The sequence below is a fragment of the Eptesicus fuscus genome, chromosome 20, assembly GCF_027574615.1.
Source record: "Eptesicus fuscus isolate TK198812 chromosome 20, DD_ASM_mEF_20220401, whole genome shotgun sequence".
In the NCBI taxonomy this organism is placed as follows: domain Eukaryota; kingdom Metazoa; phylum Chordata; class Mammalia; order Chiroptera; family Vespertilionidae; genus Eptesicus; species Eptesicus fuscus.
Genome location: NC_072492.1, coordinates 31,810,062 through 31,828,948, shown reverse-complemented (window position 1 = coordinate 31,828,948; position 18,887 = coordinate 31,810,062). Strand labels below are relative to the sequence as shown.

General features: G+C 51.9%; 1 protein-coding gene across 2 annotated transcripts in view; it reads right to left on the bottom strand.

The window, feature by feature from the left end:
- Positions 1 to 18,887, bottom strand: part of MRC2 (mannose receptor C type 2) — a 57,152-nt gene that overhangs the window by 21,953 nt on the left and 16,312 nt on the right. For both annotated transcript variants that reach the window (XM_008149450.3, XM_054709424.1), the window contains exons 2-6: positions 2,606 to 3,007; positions 1,752 to 1,925; positions 1,392 to 1,556; positions 773 to 886; positions 167 to 310 (exon numbers count right to left, since the gene is read on the bottom strand). In XM_008149450.3, coding sequence (XP_008147672.2) covers positions 167 to 310; positions 773 to 886; positions 1,392 to 1,556; positions 1,752 to 1,925; positions 2,606 to 3,007 — 999 coding nt within the window. The remainder of the gene's footprint in view (positions 1 to 166; positions 311 to 772; positions 887 to 1,391; positions 1,557 to 1,751; positions 1,926 to 2,605; positions 3,008 to 18,887) is intronic.

Here is an 18,887-nt window from a genome sequence, read left to right as displayed (position 1 = left end):
TCTCTCTCTCTCTCTCCCTCTCCCCTCCTCTCTGAAATCAATAGAAATATATTTAAAAAAGAACAGGGGGTCACCGTGTGCTCTGAGACTGGGCCAGCTGTGGCTGTGGCCATGATGAGCCCCACCCCCACTCCCCACCCCCACCTGCACTGGGACCAGGTCTCACCGGGAGGCTGGGGCTGGGCCGGGGCGTTGAGCTTCTTCTTGCACACATAGGGCAGCGCGATGCTGCAGTCGCGGTTCTGCCAGCCTCCGGAGGACTCCGTGCGGATGACCCCACAGTTCTCCTCGCTTGGGTTGTCCGGCTGATCTGTGGGGAGGGCAGGGTGCCAGCACCCCAGGAGAGAGACTCACACCCCTGCCCCGGGAGCCCTCCTCCGAACCTCCTGCTCCCTCGGAAGCACGAGCCAGCTGCGGATGCCCAGCATGGCGCTCAGCCCTCCCTAACCTGGGCCCACATGTCCTGAGTTCTACTCAGCAACTGCTACCGGCCCCACCCGGCATCCCTGGCCAGGCTGCTGGCGCCCTGGGTACCGGGGGCTGAAATCCAGTCCATTGCCCAGGCCCTATGCCCTGAGCATTAGTTCCTAATTCATACAAACGCATTGCATGGGCTAGTGGGGCCCTTCCAGGGGGTGGTGGAAATCTGCCCCCTCCCAGCCTCACTCTGAGGAATAAATCTGCCCCCTCCCAGCCCCACTCTGTGGAATAAATAGGAGACAGTGCCTGTGGGGTCCCCAGGCCACCCTGTACCCCGAACCCCATGCCTCACCACTCTCCCAGTTGAGGTACTTGAGGGGTGAGTTGTCCGACCACTGCCAGCCTCCACTGGTGTCCAGATCATTAAGGCCAATCCACAGTGTGGAACTATAGCCAGTGAGGAGCCCTGACAGCAAGACGGTGACAATGAGAAGCAGGTCGCCCATCCTCGGCCCTCCTCCTCTTTGCCCCCAACACCATCCTTACCCCCGCAGGCAGAAAGGGATGCCTAGTCGGTTTGGCTCAGTGGATAGAGCATCGGCCTATGGACCAAAGGGTCCTGGGTTCGATTCCAGTCAACAAGGGCATATACCTCAGTTGCAGGCTCCTTTCTGGCCCAAGCCCTAGTCCGGGCTCATGCAGGAGGCAACCAATCGATGTGTTTCTCTCACATCAATGTTTCTCTCCCTCTTTCCCTTTCTCTGTCTTTCCCTCTCTCTTCCACTCTCCCTAAAAATCAATGGAAAAATATCCTCGGGCGAGGATTAACAAAAAGAAAAAAATGAGAGAGAAAAGAAAGGGCTCAGGGTTCTCCAGAGGTAGGAGCAGGCCTCAGGGTCCTGGCCTCCTGCCCTGTCCCCAGGTGCGTCAGACCCCAATCTGCCAGCCCGGCCCGGGCTGCCCTGCCTCACCGTTGATGTAGGTCTGCTCGTGGATCTCGGTGATGCTCAGCAGATCCGCCCCTTGCTGCTCGCAGCTGGCCCAGGCCTCCCTCCACGACAGCGTGGACTGGAAGTTAAACTGGTAGCAGCTGTCGGTCAGCTGGTCCTTGTCCCAGAAGGTCTCACAGTCATTACCTGCCACCAGGACAGCCGGACATGGGTTCCTCCCCAGCCCTGGGCGTCAGGGCCTACACAGGGGTCCCTTGCGGCGTGCAGACCGCACACAGGCCGCTCCGCGCTGCGAGGAGGGGCCGCTTCTCACCCCAGTCCCCAAAGTCCTGCCGCCCGCACCCTCAGGGCCAGCCTCCCGCCCTGCCGCCCGGCTCTCACTCTTGATGGGGCAGAAGCCCCAGCGCTCGTCCTTGCCGTAGTCCTGGGTGGTGGCACACCACAGGTGGCCGTCCTCGCGGCCCGTGCTGGTGCAGCCGTGGAACCACTGGTTGTCATACTTGAAGGGGATGGTGCAGGGTTTGCCGTGGGAATTCCCCTGGATGGTGTAGACCTCTGCAAGGAGGGGAGCCGGGCCTTGGCATCGGGACCCCTGAGGCTCCCACCCCCTATAACCCAGGGGGCCAGGAGTGGGCAGGGGTCCGCAGAGGGGGGAAGGGCAGTGACATCAGACAATGGCTTTAAGGCTCCCTCTTCCACCAGATGGTCCCAGGAGCCTGGGAGAGGTCCTGCTGCCCATCCCACAGCGCTGGGGAGGGGTCCTCCAATGCCCCTGATGGCTGTCCAAACTCCCAGCTGGGTGAGGGGGTCTCCAAGTCACCCACAGAGGTCTGGGCCTGAAGGAATCCCCACTCAGGTCCCTGGCCTGGGGGCTCCACAGTGCACCCCTCCTCCCCAGGTTCCACTCAGGGTGGCTTCCAGGAAAAGGATCCCCCAGGATGGAGCTGCCCTCTGGGGGTGACCCTGGGGTCTCCCGAGAGAGTAGGCCTAGGGAAGGAGATTTCACATTCTACGCTTTTGTGCTGATTGAGGCCTTGACACGTGTGTAAATGGATTTTGCAATTTTTTTAAAAAGTAAATTAGATGCTTTGAAGTTCATTTTCTTACTCAAAAATGTTTCCCACTACAATTCAAGATGTGACGGCCGAAGGTCTACAGAGGAAAAGGCCTTGTCACCCGGGAGAGGGTCCCTCCGGGCTCCAGCCCCCGACACGCGGCTGCTAGCAGCCTCTCACCGTAGTAGGGCCGGGCGCACAGGTCCTCTTCGCTGCCATAGATGGACCACTGGCCAGCGCGGGTCTGGTCGCCACGCTCGGGGGTGCCCGCCTTGGACGCGTTGCCGGCACGGCCCCCCAGGAGCACGTCCAGCTGGTCGCCCAGCGTGCGGCAGTGCCAGCGGAGATTCATTGCCTCCCGGTCACATTCGTACAGGCCCAGGGAGCCGGTGGTGTTGGTGCCCGGCCAGCCCGTGCCCAGGCACTGCATGGTGCCCAGGTTGAAGAGCCGGTTCCGGGAGACCCACTTCCAGCGCTGGGCAGGGAGACTGCTGCTGCAGCGTGAGGAGACCCGGACTTGCCCGCCCTGGGCCTCCAGGCAGCCCTCCAGTCCGTAGCTGAAGATGAGGAAGACGTTGGGTTCTAGAAAGAAAGGCAGGACACGACGCCATCACAGGGGCTCGCCTGGCTGGCCCCCGATGGCCAGCGCTACCTACAGACATGCGCCAGGAGCCTGGTGCTGGATCTCAGCCCTCCGCCCCACCCCCACAGGCAAACCCAACCCCACAGGCAAGTGAAGATTTTATGGGAGCGGTGGAGGCATTCACATCACACAGCACATCGAAACCTTTCCCCCAGTCTTGACAGTAGCGCGGTTTTCTGCCAAGGTTTTCCAGCCCGGAGTCGTTGTCTTGCTCTGCTCCATCCTTTCCTCCCATCTAGAATGTCCCCAAACCACTCACGGCCCCCCATATCCAACCTTTCAGGCCCCTGCTTAAAGTCCTTTGAAAGGCAACTCAGCATTCTTTTTTTTTTTTTTTTAATATATTTTATTGATTTTTTACAGAGAGGAAGGGAGAGGGATAGAGAGTTAGAAACATCGATGAGAGAGAAGCATCGATCAGCTGCCTCCTGCACACCCCCTGCTGAGGATGTGCCCGCAACCAAGGTACATGCCCTTGACCGGGAATTGAACCCGGGACCCTTCAATCCACAGGCTGATGCTCTATCCACTGAGCCAAACCGGCTAGGGCGGCAACTCAGCATTCTTCAAACACAAGTCAAACTCTTTACTCTGAGCCTCAAGATCCTCCATGGTCTGGTCCTGCCTACCAGACTGATGGCAGATGAAACTACTCCCCCGGCGCAAGTCACACTGACCTCCTGGCCCTTCCTGCAACAGGCCTGACTGTCCTGCCTCAGAGCCTCTGCGCTGTTGGCCTCCGCTTGGCATTTCACATTTCAAAAAAAAAAAAGCCACATCTTTCGAGAAGCCCTCTGTGACCTCCTATTTGAAAGTGTCCACACAGTTACTCTCTAGTAGCAGGTCCCTGGATTGTAATTCTCTTGACAACATTTATCATTATCTGATCTTTTGTTCAGCGTCTGGATTATTTGCGTCTATTTTTCCTCTTGATCGTGGGTCCCTTTTTCCTGCTGCCTGCATGTCTAGTAGTTTTTATTATTAGCTGGACATTGTAAATAATGTTATAAGGAGTCTGGATTTTTAAATTCCATATGGGACCTTGTGGATGACATATTCCAGGGAGTCTGGATTTATCTTCCTAAAAAGAACGCTGCTTTGTTCTGGCATGCAGTTCAATTACTGATGAATCACGTTGATCCTGCAGAGGCTTGGTTTTAGGCTTTGCTAGGGTGGGGCTGTTTGGGTTTTGCCTTTAGTCTTAGGGTGTGTCTCTGAGCCTTCGGTTTAATCACAGGTGAGGCCCTTCTGGAGTTTCAAAGGAAAACTTTAGGCAATTACTAAGCCCCTCTAACTTGGTGGAACTTGAATTCTAAACATTTTCCTCGAACCAGGCAGCAGTTGGGGGAAAAAAACCTCTTTGCCTCCCAGCTGCCGTTTCTTCCTGGATCCCTTAAGGCCTCACAGTTTAAATATATTTCTTTATTGATTTCAGAGAGGGAGGGAGTGGGATAGAGAGATAGAAACATCAATGATGAGAGAGAATCATTGATCGGCTGCCTCCTGCACACCCCACACTGGGGACTGAGCCCACAACCCGGGCATGTGCCCTTGGCTGGAATCGAACCTGGGACCCTTCAGTCGGCAGGCCGACACTCTATCCACTGAGCCAAACCCGCTAGGGCAAGGCCTCACAGTTTAAACTGCCCGTGCACCGTTTAGCAGTTGCCATGAGCTTGAGGAGCATTTGAAGGGAATTCCCTATGGCTCCTTCCTCTCTAGAATGTTCCCTCTTGATTTTTAGCTTTTCTGGTGGCCTCAAACTCTGACCCAGTAACACGGCCACTTTCTGTTTAAGCTTTTTGTGGAGGGAAGGGGCTTCCTCACAGGGGGATCTGATCATAAATTCCTAACTGGGCAAGTCATGGTGGTAATCACACCCCAGGCAAATAACTGCTTTAGTTAAAGGCTTATCCTTGCCTTAAGCAAGCCTTGTCCATTGTTTCTGTGCATCTAGGTGAACACACTTTTTCTTTTGGGGGGGATGGGGGTGGTTAACACACCTTTGAAATGTCTCGTTTCAGACCACCCTCAAGAGAACACATAATCTTATTAACTATCCCCTAATCCAATCCCCACCTTGCATTCTCCCAGCTTCAAGTAATCTTCCTTACATTACCTCCTTAATTCCAAGTGCATAGATAAAAGCAGCAGCAAACTGTCATTTCTTGAAAGCATTTTCCCCAGTCTTGAGATTTTGCTTCCAGGTATATCCTCTGTTTAGTGCCAATACATTTTTATAAAAATTCTCTATAGATTCGGGTGGTCTTACATTGACGTCTTGTAAGAAGCAGTACTCTTGGGGGGGGGGGGGCGGCTTCTGGGGGCCACTCACATCATCTGCTTCTTTTCTTTCAAGTATTTTTTTCCCTCCCCAGCATCTACCTGTTCCTGATTGCTCTCAAACCGCTGCGTTTTATATTCACCCTTAGCCTATAAGCACTCTTGCCAGAGGATTAGACTGTGTCAATGTAAGAAACTCCAAACCAGCAGAGAATTTTTATGACTTTATTTGAGCCAAACTGATAACAAATGCTGGGAAGCAAAATCTTGAAGACTTAGAAAGTGCTCCAGAGAATGGCAGTCTTGCGGCTTATTCTGTACATTAGAATCAAAGGAGGAGCTGTAAGGAAGGTTACACGAAATCTACTGGTAGTAGATTCAGGGGGGCAGGAGAAAGCAAAGTTGGGGGGAATCTCTGAGATTGGATAAAGAGTAAAACGGGGAGCCCAGCCAGCATGGCTCAGTGGTTGAGTATCAACCTATGAACCAGGAGGTCACGGTTCGGTTCCCAGTCAGGGCACATGCCCTGGTTTCGGGCTCGATCCCCAGTGTGGGTCGTGTAGGAGGCAGCTGATCAATGATTCTCTTCCATCACTGATGTTTCATCTCTCTCCCTCTCCCTTCCTCTCCGAAATGAACAGAAATAAATATATTTTTAAAAAGAGTAAAACAGAGAGACGTACTTCTTTTGCAGTGGTGGGTACTGAATAGTTAACAATGAACCTTTACAGCACAGAGAGATGGTATGGGGGCAAAAAGATAAAAATAATGGTGGTCTTGCATGGTGGTCCTGGCCCAGAAAAGATTACTCTGACATTTCAAAGGTGTTAGGGAGAAAGGAGGAGAGACATCGGTTTGTTGTTCCCCTCATTTGTGCGTTCATTGGTTGATTTTTGTACGGGCTCCGACTGGGGACTGAACCCTCAACCTTGGCCTACCGGGTGGACGCTCTAACCAAGTGAGTTCAGACCATCCAGTGTGGTTACTGGTGGCCTCCGAGTTGGTAAAGCTCACCATGCTGGCCTCCCCGGAGCCTGTCAGTTTAGTATGTGGCCCCTTTTTCATCCACAACTGATATAAGCTATCCTGCCATTTCCAGAACTCATCACCTGACATGTTTCTATTTTCTGTCTCCCTTCCTGTTCACGAACTCCTGAGGACTTTCTCTGTCTTCACCACTGGGTCCCCGGTACCCATCACTGGCTGACATACAGGAGTGCTTAATACACACCGAATGAACCAACGAATGAATCTCAGGCCTTGATACCACAACTCACCAGTCTCTCTTCCTGCTCTCTGTCCCAGCTGCCAGATTAATCTTCCTAAACGCAGCACCCCCAGCTCCTGTTCCCTGAGTGCTCAAAACACTGGGCAGGAAGGCAGGGCAGGGACCCTGGTCACTCCACTCTTCAAGGGCACCAGGCTGGGGGTCCTCTCTGGGCAAGACACAGCTGGCCTCTGAAGCGCCCTGAAGGTGACTGCCACAGCTCCTCATCCTCCTAGGGGCCCCTCCCCTCAACGTATTCCTTCCCTTCCAGCAAGCCACCTAGAACCCTCAACTGGCCCCAGGGCTTGACCCAGGCTTGCCCAGCTTGCTCTAGAGCAGTGGTTCTCCACCTTTCTAATGCCGAGACCATTTAATACAGTTCCTCATGTTGTGGTGACCCCCAACCATAAAATTATTTTCGTTGCGACTTCATAACTGTAATTTTGCTACTGTTAATGAATCATAATGTAAATAGCACAGGTTGAGAACCACTAGCAGGGTCACCTAAGACCATCGGAAAACACAGATATTTACATTACGATTCATTAACAGTAGCAAAATTACAGTTATGAAGTAGCAATGAAAATAATTTTATGGTTGGGGGTCACCACAACATGAGGAACTGTATTGAAGGGTCGCGGCATTAGAAAGGTTGAGAACCACTGTTGTAGGGTATGGGGATTTGGTTCTCAGAAACCCCACTGCAGTCAGTTGTAATAGAAAGTGGCCCTCAGCAGGGGGTAGGGAAAGGGCCTGGGACCGGAAAAGGGAGAAAATAGTGCTTGCTTTCATAGAAGCTTCTCAGAGACGGAACTGGACAAACTGGACAGTACAACCCAAAACATCACAGGAGCCCACAGCAACCCCGGGGGACAGTTTCGTCCCCTCCTCCTCGAGCAGAAAACTCACATGTGGACCACAGCGATCCCAGCTGGGTTGTGCAATGATAGCAAACGAAAGGGACCCGTGCCAGTCGGGAGAGGCAATCCCAGCATCAGGCCGCCTTCCCCTCACTTGACAGATGAGGAAACTGAGGCGCAGAGAGGGGAAGAGATTAGGGTGCCCTCATTTTCCTCCAGTGTCACATGAACCACGGCTGCAAGTCCCCTCCCTCCTCTGATGTTCTGGGCTCTGGGTTCAAACCCACATATCTTCTGGAGTGCCTGCTATGTGTGTGGCACGTCCCAGGCAATACTGGGGCCATGAGCAAGCACAAAGCACTGTCCTGGTTAGAGAATACTAGGTGTACCAGTTAATAATGCGGATTTTTTTCAATAGATGGAGTTACACACATGTTGATATATATGCGCTTTGATATGTACGCTATGTTGTCGTATTGCTCCTTCAGATGACCCCTTGTTCCGATCGATGGCACACGCACTTTCTGAGCAGCACTTCAAAACGTACGAAGAAGTGGAAAATTGGGTCTCTGAATGGTTTGCCTCAAAACAGGAAAAGTTCTATTGGGACGGTATCCACAAATTACCTGAAAGATGGGGGAAGTGTGTGGCTAGCGATGGACATTACTTGAATAAAGCACTTTTGATGTTTCTCTTGAAATTATAGTGTTTTCTTTGATTAAAAAATCTGCATTATTACGGTTAATAATGCGGATTAATTATTATCCAGTTAATAATGTGGATTAATTATTAACCGGTTAATATTGTGGATTAACTATTAACCAGTTAATAATGTGGATTTTGTAATCCAAAGAAAACACGATAAATTTAAGAGAAACATCAAAAGTGCTTTATTCAAAGTAATGTCCATCACTAGCCACACATTTCCCCCATCTTTCAGGTAATTTGTGGGTACCGTCCCAATAGAACTTTTCCTGTTTTGAGGCAAACCATTCAGAGACCCAATTTTCCACTTCTTCGTACGTTTTGAAGTGCTGCTCAGAAAGTGCGTGTGCCATCGATCGGAACAAGGGGTCATCTGAAGGAGCAATACGACAACATAGCGTACATATCAAAGCGCATATATATCAACATGTGTAACTCCATCTATTGAAAAAAATCTGCATTATTAACCGGTATACCTAGTAGTGGATTTGGATACAGCAGGGCACGAAGGCAAAGAAGCCCTTTAAAATCCGGGTGTTTGGGGGGCAGAGGAGGGAGCTGTGCCTTCGGAGGGCAGGGAGACTCCCTGAAGGCACTAAGGATCTGGAGGAGGCAGGAGGTGAAGACTGCAGGTCACAGAACTGCCTTGGCAGCCAATGAGAAAAGGATGAGGAATTTGGGAGCAGAGGGTCCCAGGGAATCTGCCAAGCTGGAGGCTGGGGGGGGGGGGGGGCTCTGGGAGAGCATTTTCTACCACAAGTTGAGAGAAGGCTGTTTCTCCAGGGCCCAATGGAGAAGAGCTTTGGCTGAGCTGGATCCACAAGGGGAAAGGGAAGGGAGCGGAGGCGTTTCGAGAACTGACTCTGTTCTTTGCGTCCACGCTCTCAGCAAACCTAAATGGAGCAGCAGAGAGGACTCAAAGTAGGGAGGCCTGATGCCCCATCCCCCCCATCACCACAGGGGCTCTGCATGGAAACTATAAAGATATACAATCGCTGGGCTCTGCATGGAAAACACAAAGATATACAGTCCTTGACCACCTCATTGACTGCTCATAGTCTCCGGCCTTTGTTTTATCTGCTCAGCAAACTTCCCATCCCCTTAGTATTATTTATAAAGAATTTTCCTGTACCTCTGGCTACGTGAGGGCATACAAAGCTCACTCTTGGCCATGAAGAGTGTCCATCCCCTGGCCACGGTGATTGGGCACAAACTCAAACAGGGCTGTTCAGAGTCCTCCCCTGAAATACATGAAATTTTCTCTCTGTTGAGATTGCTAAGCTGGGGCTGTCAATGGCCATGCTTCCTGCCATGAGACCTTCCTGCTACAGGCAGGAATGGGGATAACAGAGAAGGAGACACAGAGTTGAGATGGAAGGCGAGGAATGAGTCCTAGTGGTGCTGACCAGCCAGTCCTCATCCCAAATTCTTGCAGCTCTTTCTGATCATTTACAGCCACATTATTTTTTATTATTATTATTATTTTATTGATTTGAGAGAGAAAGAGAGAGGATGGGCACGAGGGGCGGGGAAGGGGAGAGAAAGACATAGATTTATTGTTCCATTTATGCATTCACTGGTTAATTTTTGTATGTGCCTTGATGGGGATGGAACCGGCAACCTTGGGTATCAGGCCAACACTCTGATCAGCCCCCGGGCCAGGGCCACATCCCCCCCACACTCCCGTTTTATTTGGCTGAGCTTGTTTGCACTGGGTTCTGTCCTTGTAACCAAAAGAACCCTGATAAACACACAGCCCCATGTCGGGAGCCAGAGCCTCTCTGGAACGAGGGCTAAGTTTCCTTACAACCCTGGCGGCCCTGTCAGACCAGTAATGAGTTTCCTGGGCCTGCTGCAGCCTCTGGGCCACGTGGGGGTAGTTGGTGCTCGGAGGCTGGACCCCACCCCCTCCTCCTAATCCCCCTCTCCCTGCCTCCCCCACTCCCCCTTTCCCAGGCTTCCTCACTCATGCAGATGACGAGCATTTGTGAAGCACTGTACTGGGTACTGCAGGGAAATCAAACAATATGCCCTCGTGAGGTTTACAATGAAACCGGAGGGGCACAACTCACAAGCCGTCCATGAACAAGCCGTCCATGAAAGTTACAAGCAACACATCGAGTGTACGAAACAGTCAGGACGTGGCTGGGGGTGAAGGTGTTGCCAGAAATGGGTTCTCCAGAGAGCTGAAGTGTGACAGGAATCTTTCTGATGTGCAGCCCACGCTTCCTTGCTTCTCAGACATCCAGGTCACCATCCTGGACATTTGTCCGTTTGCTCGGGCAACTGGGTTTTGTTTATTTATTTTTAAATATTTTTATTGATTTCAGAGAGGAAGGGAGAGGGAGAGAGAGATAGAAACATCAATGATGAGAGAGAATCACGGATCAGCTGCCTCCTGCACGCCCCCCCTACTGGGGATCGAGCTGCAACCTTGGCATGTGACCTTGACCAGAATCGAACCTGGGACCCTTCAGTCCACAGACCAACGCTCTAGCCACTGAGCCAAACCAACCAGGACGGCAACTGGGCTTTAAAGCTACTTGTTCCACATGGAGTGACCCGTCTCCGCCTTGCCTGTTGTGGTCACTGTCCCCCCCTTTCCTTTCCCGTCTGCTGAAAGAGAAACGCAATGCTCTGGCGGAGTCCTGAGGCTGAAAGCAAAGGCTGTCTGGCTGTCTCTCAGGAGCAAAGCTCTCGGCTGTCCCTGCAGCTTCCCGGACTCAGCCCCGCAGCAGAGGCAGCCAGAGGCCTGACCTCGGATACGACGGCTGTTCTCCATTACAAGTTGAAGACATCATGCTGCAGGCAGCGCAGAGGAAGTTAATTCTAGCACAGTTCCTGGCACGCAGCACACTCTCCACAAGAATCTGCTGAATGAGAGGCACGTCAAACAAAACCCCGAAAGGCGCGAGCAGAGACGAGGACAAGCTGGGTGTTCGGAGCAGCGGGAACAGCAGGAACAAAGGCCGGGGACCCTGCGACCAGCTTGGCTCAGCTCCTAGAGAGCTGGAATCAGGGGCCAGCTGGGAATCGACTAGATTTGTCCCCGAGGGTGTGGGAGGGTGGCCTCCAGCCCATGAGCCTCTCCTTAAGCCAGCCACCCCTCCCAAGGCCACGCAGAGGCGAGGGGTCATCCCAGGGAGAGTCAGGGGCCGCCCACAGGGCTGCCAGCCAAGAGGAGCAGCTGTTTTCAATGAGCAGCTTGGCCCTGAGGCCAGGCCTGGAAATGTCCCTGAGTCAGCAGAAGCTGCCGCCCCGCCCTGCGGAGGGCCCACCCCGGGAACGGGCACCACACCCTGCATCACCTCTGCTGCAGGCTGTACCCATGCCCGTGCCCGTGCCCGTGCCCATGCACGCACAGGGCCCGCATATGGGGAGCGGCATCCCTTCTAGAGAGGGCAGGGGAGTCCCATGACATGAAGACCCCATTCCCTGCCCAACTGTTCAATATTTCCACTAAAATTCTGGGGTACTGTGGGCTCCCCTCTACCCTCCACTCTCCAGGCTTTTCACACTCCCCTCCCTGCTCCCCAACAGCCCCTCCATTCCAGCCACGACAAACTGCTAGCCCTCCATTGCTTAAAGTGCCTGTGACTAAAATCGAACAAAAGGCCGCATTTCCATTTACTGAATTATTATTATTATTTTTAGAGAAAGGAAAGGAGGAAGGGGAGGAGAGCACGGGGAAGAGAAAGAAACACTGATTTATTGTCCCACTTATTTATGCATTCATTCGTTGATTCTTTCCCCCCCCCCCCCCAATGTTTTTATTGATTTTTAGAGAGAGAGAAACATCGATGTGAGAGCAGAGCATGGATAGGCTGCCTCCTGCACACCCCGCAATGGGGATCGAGCCCGCCACCTGGGCATAGGTTGCCGCTCAACCACTGAGCCACACCAGTCGGGCCACCGGTCGATGTCTGACAGGAGATGAAACCCACAACCTTGGGGTATGGGGATGACGCGCTAACCAACTGAGCTCCCAGGCCAAGGCTATCATTCATTCCTAGGATGCTCTTCACCCCGTGTGTCTTTTACAACTGTGATATGCTTCGATCTAGGAAGATGTTAAAGCAAACTCTGCCAGGGAATGGCTTGCCACCTCCACCTCATACGTGCAAGAGAAGGGGATGGGACGGGGTGGAAATTCATGTGAATTCAGAGAGCCAACTTTCACCCTCCCAGGCTCTGTCTATTGCCCCCTCCTACAGGCACACAGGCGGTGCCAGCTCAGAGCGGCTGGCCCCTGGGGCTCTCCGGAACACAAATCCTCAGCTGCCTTAGCCTTCTCTTGGGTTTAATGGTGTTTCATCTCACCCCCCTGCTGGTTTTTTAAAAATATATTTTTATTGATTTCAGAGAGGGAGAGGGAGAAAAAGAAACATCAATGATGAGAGAATCCTCGATTGGCCGCCTCCTGCACGCCCCCTACTGGGGATCAGCCCCTGACCAAAATCCAACCCGGGACCCTTCAGTCCACAGGCCGAAGCTCTATCCACTGAGCCAAACCAGCCAGGGCCCCCTGCTAGTTTTTATATTCCGACTAAAACATCAAAATCTCTGCAGGCTGCCCTTTCCCAGGACCCATCTTGCAGGATGAAGTCAGGGAGCTGCGGATCCTCGATAGAATGGTTCTGCCTCTAACCTCTGCCCGCTCCCGGGCAGTCCCGCGCGCCTTGCTCCCCTGCCCTTTTCCGACGTCTCTACCTCACCGGAGCACCCCAGGGGCGAGCACACCCTGGCCCCCTGCCTCCTTCACCCTGCCCCCAGGACGCGAGGCGCTGGGACCACTCCGTCCTCCGCATCTTTGCGGCTGCAGCTGCGCCCCCCTGCGCAGTGCGCCTCCTCCTCCGCCACGCGCCCCGCCTCCGCGGAGCGCCCCCTCCCCGGCTAAGCGCCCTCCCTCCACCGCGCCCCCGCGGCTGCACACCGCCCCCTCCGCCGCGCGCCGTTCCCCACGGCACCCCCACTTCAGCCATGCGCTGTCCCTCCACGACCTGCCGCCCTCCCCCCATGCCCCGCACGCCCGCTCCAACGGGTCCCGGAGCATTTCGGCGCGGAGCCTCCCCCGAGGTCGGCCGACTCCCCAACCCAACTCTGCAAACGCCCGGTCGGCACGGCCCGGCGCCGTCTGCTAGCCCGCAGCCAAAATAAACAGCGCAAAGCCGCTTCCTTCCCCGGGGGGCAGCTTTCACAGCGACGGCGGGCTCCGGCCGCGGCAGGAAGTGGCTTTCTGAGCCAGCACAGTCCACCCTCGCTGACCCGGCCGCGCGGGCAGGGCTCCGCGATCCCCAGGGGAGCGGGGCCGGCTCCGCAGTTGCCATTGGCAGGGAGCGCACGTGGGTGGGCCGGCCCCCGCCCCAGCGCAGGAATCACCTGCAACTGGCAGTGAGCGCAGCACCCGCAACGAGGCCCACCTACTCGTTAGAGCAGCCCTCCCTGCCCCCCTCCGCCAGGCCTCTGCTCAGCCACACTCGTTTTATGCCTACGTGGGAGTCGGGAGCAAATTATTTCATAAAAATCGCTTACAGGAGAGCCCTCTGGGACCCCAACCGCAGCACCAGGTTAGGTGGTCCGTACCTGGTTGAGGATGAGTTGGTAAGAGAATACTGGAGACACCCAGGCAAATTTAGACAGTTGGTTTCTGTTTTTGTTTTAGTTCTGACAACGTGGCCTGCAGAGGTGTGTGTTGGGGGGGGGGGGGGGGGAGGGGGCGTGTAATAGGAAGGGGAGTATACCTTAAAGCTAAAATAGAAGTACTGCAAAGTCAACAGAAATGAAGAAAGAACCTTTGAGGCCTTTCTGTATTTTCTAACTTTCCATAGTGAAATCAATATTTTTTAAAAATGTAGCTTCCCACTCACAAAAAAAGAAACGTGTAGAGAATTCTACTGAAATGGAATAATTTGTGAGAAATTGAAGTTTCAAATGTAAACATTTTGATTCACAAGAAAATTTTCATGAACAATTTCTAGGTAAGTCTTTCAAATAACAGAAGAGTAGGGATTCCCAACTCCCCTACACAGGAGGCCCTCACAGGCAGGCACCCTGAGAGCTGGGGGTCATCCTTCGCCTGGCCTCTCCGCATCACCTGGAATCACAGGAAATGCCTGTGGATTGACAGAAGGACTCTGAAAGGAGGGATCTTAGATTTATCTTGTCAATCCTTTACAAAGCGGACACAGGAACACGGAAAGGCTCAGTACTTGTCCAAGGATACTCACACAACTGGAGCCAGGACCTTCTCATTCGGACTAAAACTTGCTCAAGTCCTAAACAGCAAAACGCCAGTGTTTGCTTATGTAAGCTAACCATAGAATGTATTGTCTTCTATTGAGAATGAAAAGGAGAGTTGGTGATAATTACACCTGTACAAGCTTGCAACGGGACTCGCCCAGGCACACTAGGCCAGATGGTCACCCTGCACTCACAGAAAGAGACAAGTTCAAGTTTATCATCACACAGGTTAAAGTTTGCTATGTGTTTACTAGGTACCTAGGTACCAGGCACGGGGTTCCAAGGCTTTGTCTTTAATCCTCATAGGGACCCTCAGAAGTAAGTACAGTTCCACGTGGCAGATGAGGAAACTGAGATCAGACACCCTGACAACACTGCAATAAGGGTGGGGTGAGAGGCCAGGAAGGCTGGTTCCAGAGCTGGGCTCCAAACAGTTGTTCTAGGTACTTGAACCTATAACCCACACACAAAGTTGTATTTGACCTTCACAGTGTGAGAGAAGTGAGCCAACATTTAAAACTGGAGAGATTTCACATATAAAGCTAGATTTCCAGCTTCTCTGGGAAATATTGAGAGGTCTGACAGCACTGAGCCAGTGTGCCTGCAGGGAGGGGCTCACCAGCTTGCCACAGTCCCCACCCATCCCTTTTGTGCCCCACACGCCAACACTGAGGTGGAATGAGAGTGGCCATACATTATCATACTTGTGCTGCCCTGGATGGTGTGGCTCAGTTGGTTGAGCATCATCCTATGCATGCACCAAAAGGTTTCGGGATGTTTCTCTCTTACATCGGTCTCTCTCTCTCTCTCTCTCCTCTCCCTCCCCCGCCCCTCCCTCTCCCTCCCCCATCCACCTTGGGTGAGGCAGAAAAAGAAAAAAAAAGAATGTGCCTATTTCAAGCTGGAAAAAAAAAAGAGGGGGAGTGAGTTTCTCTAAATTAGGCTCCACTGCCCTGCAACCAGTGTCCCTGGGACATGCCGCTTTCCCATTACAAGACGTGTCTGAAACACAGCACAGCATGATTCCGAGAAAGCACAGCACATTTCACAACCAGCTTTTGCTCTGCTCACTGGCAATTCCCCAGCCTGACTTGGTGACATTCAGGGATGACTTGTTTGGTTCTAAAAGCAAAGCATGGCCCTCTTTAAAGTTAACTGAGCTTAGACCCTTTTCTGCTAGGGAACCTTCAGGAGCACCCTAAAAACGATATGCCCAAGACTGAACACCTGCCGTCTCCTGCAAGGACAGGCCAACGGGACTTACCCACACCTTCTCTGGAGACACGTGGTGGAGGTTCGCTCTGGAATCTGGACCCACCCAGGTTCAAACCCTTTATGGGCCCTGGGCTGGCTGCCTCATTTCTTCGAGCCCCACTGCAGGGAGGACACTAATTAAGACCCGTCTCGTGGGTTTCTGGAGGATTAAGCGAGAAAACACTTGAAGATACTCTGTACCCGGTAAGCACTAACCTTTCATTATTGTTGTGTGTTTTTTATACTTAAGCAAGACCCTCCTTTGTGATTGGGGCCCTGAGCTCAAGAATCTATGTTTCACAGCAGAGAGCCTGGGAACCAGGCTTAGCAAACACTGCAATTGGGATAAGAGAAAATTACAAGAGGAAAGAAGGCCAAGGACTCGAGTGTGTAAGCTGCTCTTCAGAAGAATTCAAAGAAAAATAAATCCACGGTCCAGATGTGGAGTCCTCCTCCCATTCCCGTGGGTGCCTGGTCCCTGGCAAGCATCGTTTGTTTCTGGCCTCTGCACAGCTGAACCCTTCCTCAGGTGTGCCGGAAAGGGAGCTGCCAGGAGGAGGCCACGGACAGCGTGGCAGGGAAGTGTGGGGGGACTTGGGGGAGGGCAGGGCAGCCTGGGGTGTCCCGCCACATCCTGGTTCTGCAGAAATAAACTCCAAGGGCAGTCACAAAGGGAAAATGAGGTCACAAAGTGCACAGCTGGAAGGGAGAGAGTGAAAAGCGGTGGGGTAATGCCTGCACCACGTGGCATGGCAAATGCTGGGACAGGAGGCGGAGGACAGAGGCTGCGTGGGACCCTCCCTGGGACTCAGGCAGTCCCTGGGCAGTGGGGCCCCAAGAATGGGAAGGAGAAAAGAGGTGGGGAGCATGGGCTGAGAATCAAGATCTAGCCTAAGAGTTCAGATCTGCCATCATAACCTAAATGACCTTAGGGAACTCAAAGTATTTTCTTACCTATAAAGTGAATTATAAAATACCCTCACCGGCTCCTGGTGAGATCGACAGGGAGAGATCTACAGGAATATTGACATGATCCTTTTAGGGCCTCCCTCCCCCATTAAATGAGCAGGAGCTGTGTGTTCTCCTCTCCTCTCCCCAGTTCAGATCATACAACAGGTGCTCAATACATGCATGTTGAACTGAGCGGGACCAGGGGAGGTGGAAAGGCAAGCTGCCCTGTGCCCTATGGGCAAGGGTTTAACATCCTCTAAATGATACCCTCCTCTAAAAACAGAGCTGCACACGGACAATGAAAAGGAGGGAAACATGAAATTATTTCTTGTGCCAGGAGGTTTGGGTTATACGTAACTCTCCATTATATTATTATGTTTCTAGAGTAAATAAAATGGAGGGAAGGGAGGCACAGGGGGCATTTTAAGATCTCTGAAGCAACAAAAGCTCTCTGCATTTCCCATAGAGTCCAACTCGGGGCTCAGTGTTTCCGTCCAGTGAATTTAACTTGCTTGGTCCTGAACAGCCACAGGTCATACGCACAACACCCCACGACCACCACCGCCAATACAACATCACAAAAGACCTGACATACAAAGGCGTGTAAGCACAGGTCTCCTCACATCCCTTCTCGTTTCCCACTCTTTTTCTGATTTCTCCCATACATTTTTAGGACCATAAAAAAGGACTGCTCCCACAATCATGACTGTTCCTCCCTCCCTGACATGAATTAAAAATCAATGGCGTGCCGAGACCGGTTTGGCTCAGTGGATAGAGCGTTGGCCTGCAGACTCAAGGGTCCCAGGTTCGATTCCAGTCAAGGGCATGTACCTTGGTTGCGGGCACATCCCCAGTAGGGGGTGTGCAAGAGGCAGCTGATCGATGTTTCTCTCTCATCGATGTTTCTAACTCTCTATCCCTCTCTCTTCCTCTCTGTAAAAAAATCAATAAAATATATTAAAAAAAAAAAAGAACACTCCCCCCCCCCGCCCCCCGTCAATGGTGTCCCGCTTTTTAAAAAAAAAAAAAAAAAAATCAATGGCATGGTTAAGAGAGTTCAGGCTCTAAATACAGGCTGGGTTTCGGTTCCCGCTCTTGAACTAGTCATTTGACCTCTTCAGGCCTCGGCGTCCTCATCTGTTGAGTGGAGAATGTACTCGTGTTTGCCGCACATCACAATCACTGAGCACCTCGCCTGTGCCAGGAGCCACCCGTGGGCACACTGCCCCACACAGCCTGAGCTCGTGGTCGAAGTGGCTCCAGCGGGCAACCCTTCTGAAGGGGATTTTGGCAACGCATCTCAAAAGCTCTCAAAAACACAAACCCTCTGACCCCAGAATTCACTTCTTAGACATTTAACTTAAGGGAGTAACTGAGAGTCTATGCAGTGGACTTTGGGGGATAATAATGTGTAATACAGATTCATTAGTGATGCAAAAAAGTGCCACTCTAGTGGGGGGTGTTGATAACGGGGACATATGGGAAATCTCCATACCTTCCTCTTAATTTTGCCGTGAAACTAAAATTGCTCTTTAAAAAATTCTTAATAAAATAGTAGATTGAAATACAAAACAAGAAAAACAAAAAACACAAAGCATCTATGCAAAGACTTAGCTACACAACCTTATTTATTATAGCAATGATTGGGGGCAAATTAATGTCCAGTGATTTGGTGTTGACTGAGTAAACTGAAATAATGTCACATAATAGAATACGAACATAATGCAGACAATAGAAATTAATTTAAAAAAAAGAGTATTTAGGTGTGGACAGAGTTTTACGATCTGGTTTTTTTAAAATATATTTTTATTGATTTCAGAGAGGAAGGAAGAGGGAGAGAGAGATAGAAACATCAATGATGAGAGAGAATCATCGATCCGCTGCCTCCTTCAAGTCCCCCATTGGGGATCGAGCCCACAACCCAGGCATGTGCCCTTGACCAGGACCCTTCAGCTCACAGGCTGACGCTCTATCCACCGAGCCAAACCGGCCAGGGCACGATCTGATTTTTAAAAACTGAATGTATAGCCCTGACCAATGTGGCTCAGTAGGTTGCCAGTTCGATCCCCAGTCAGGGCACATACAAGAAATCAACCAATGAATGCACTTGTAAGTGGCACAACAAATCGCTCTCTCTCTCTCTCTCCCCCCCTCTCTCTAAAGTCAATAAATAAATAAATATATACTCCCCAAATAAAAATGTTAACTGAACAGCAAACAAGGGAAAGATATTTGTAACAAATAGGGCAAGAAACTCAC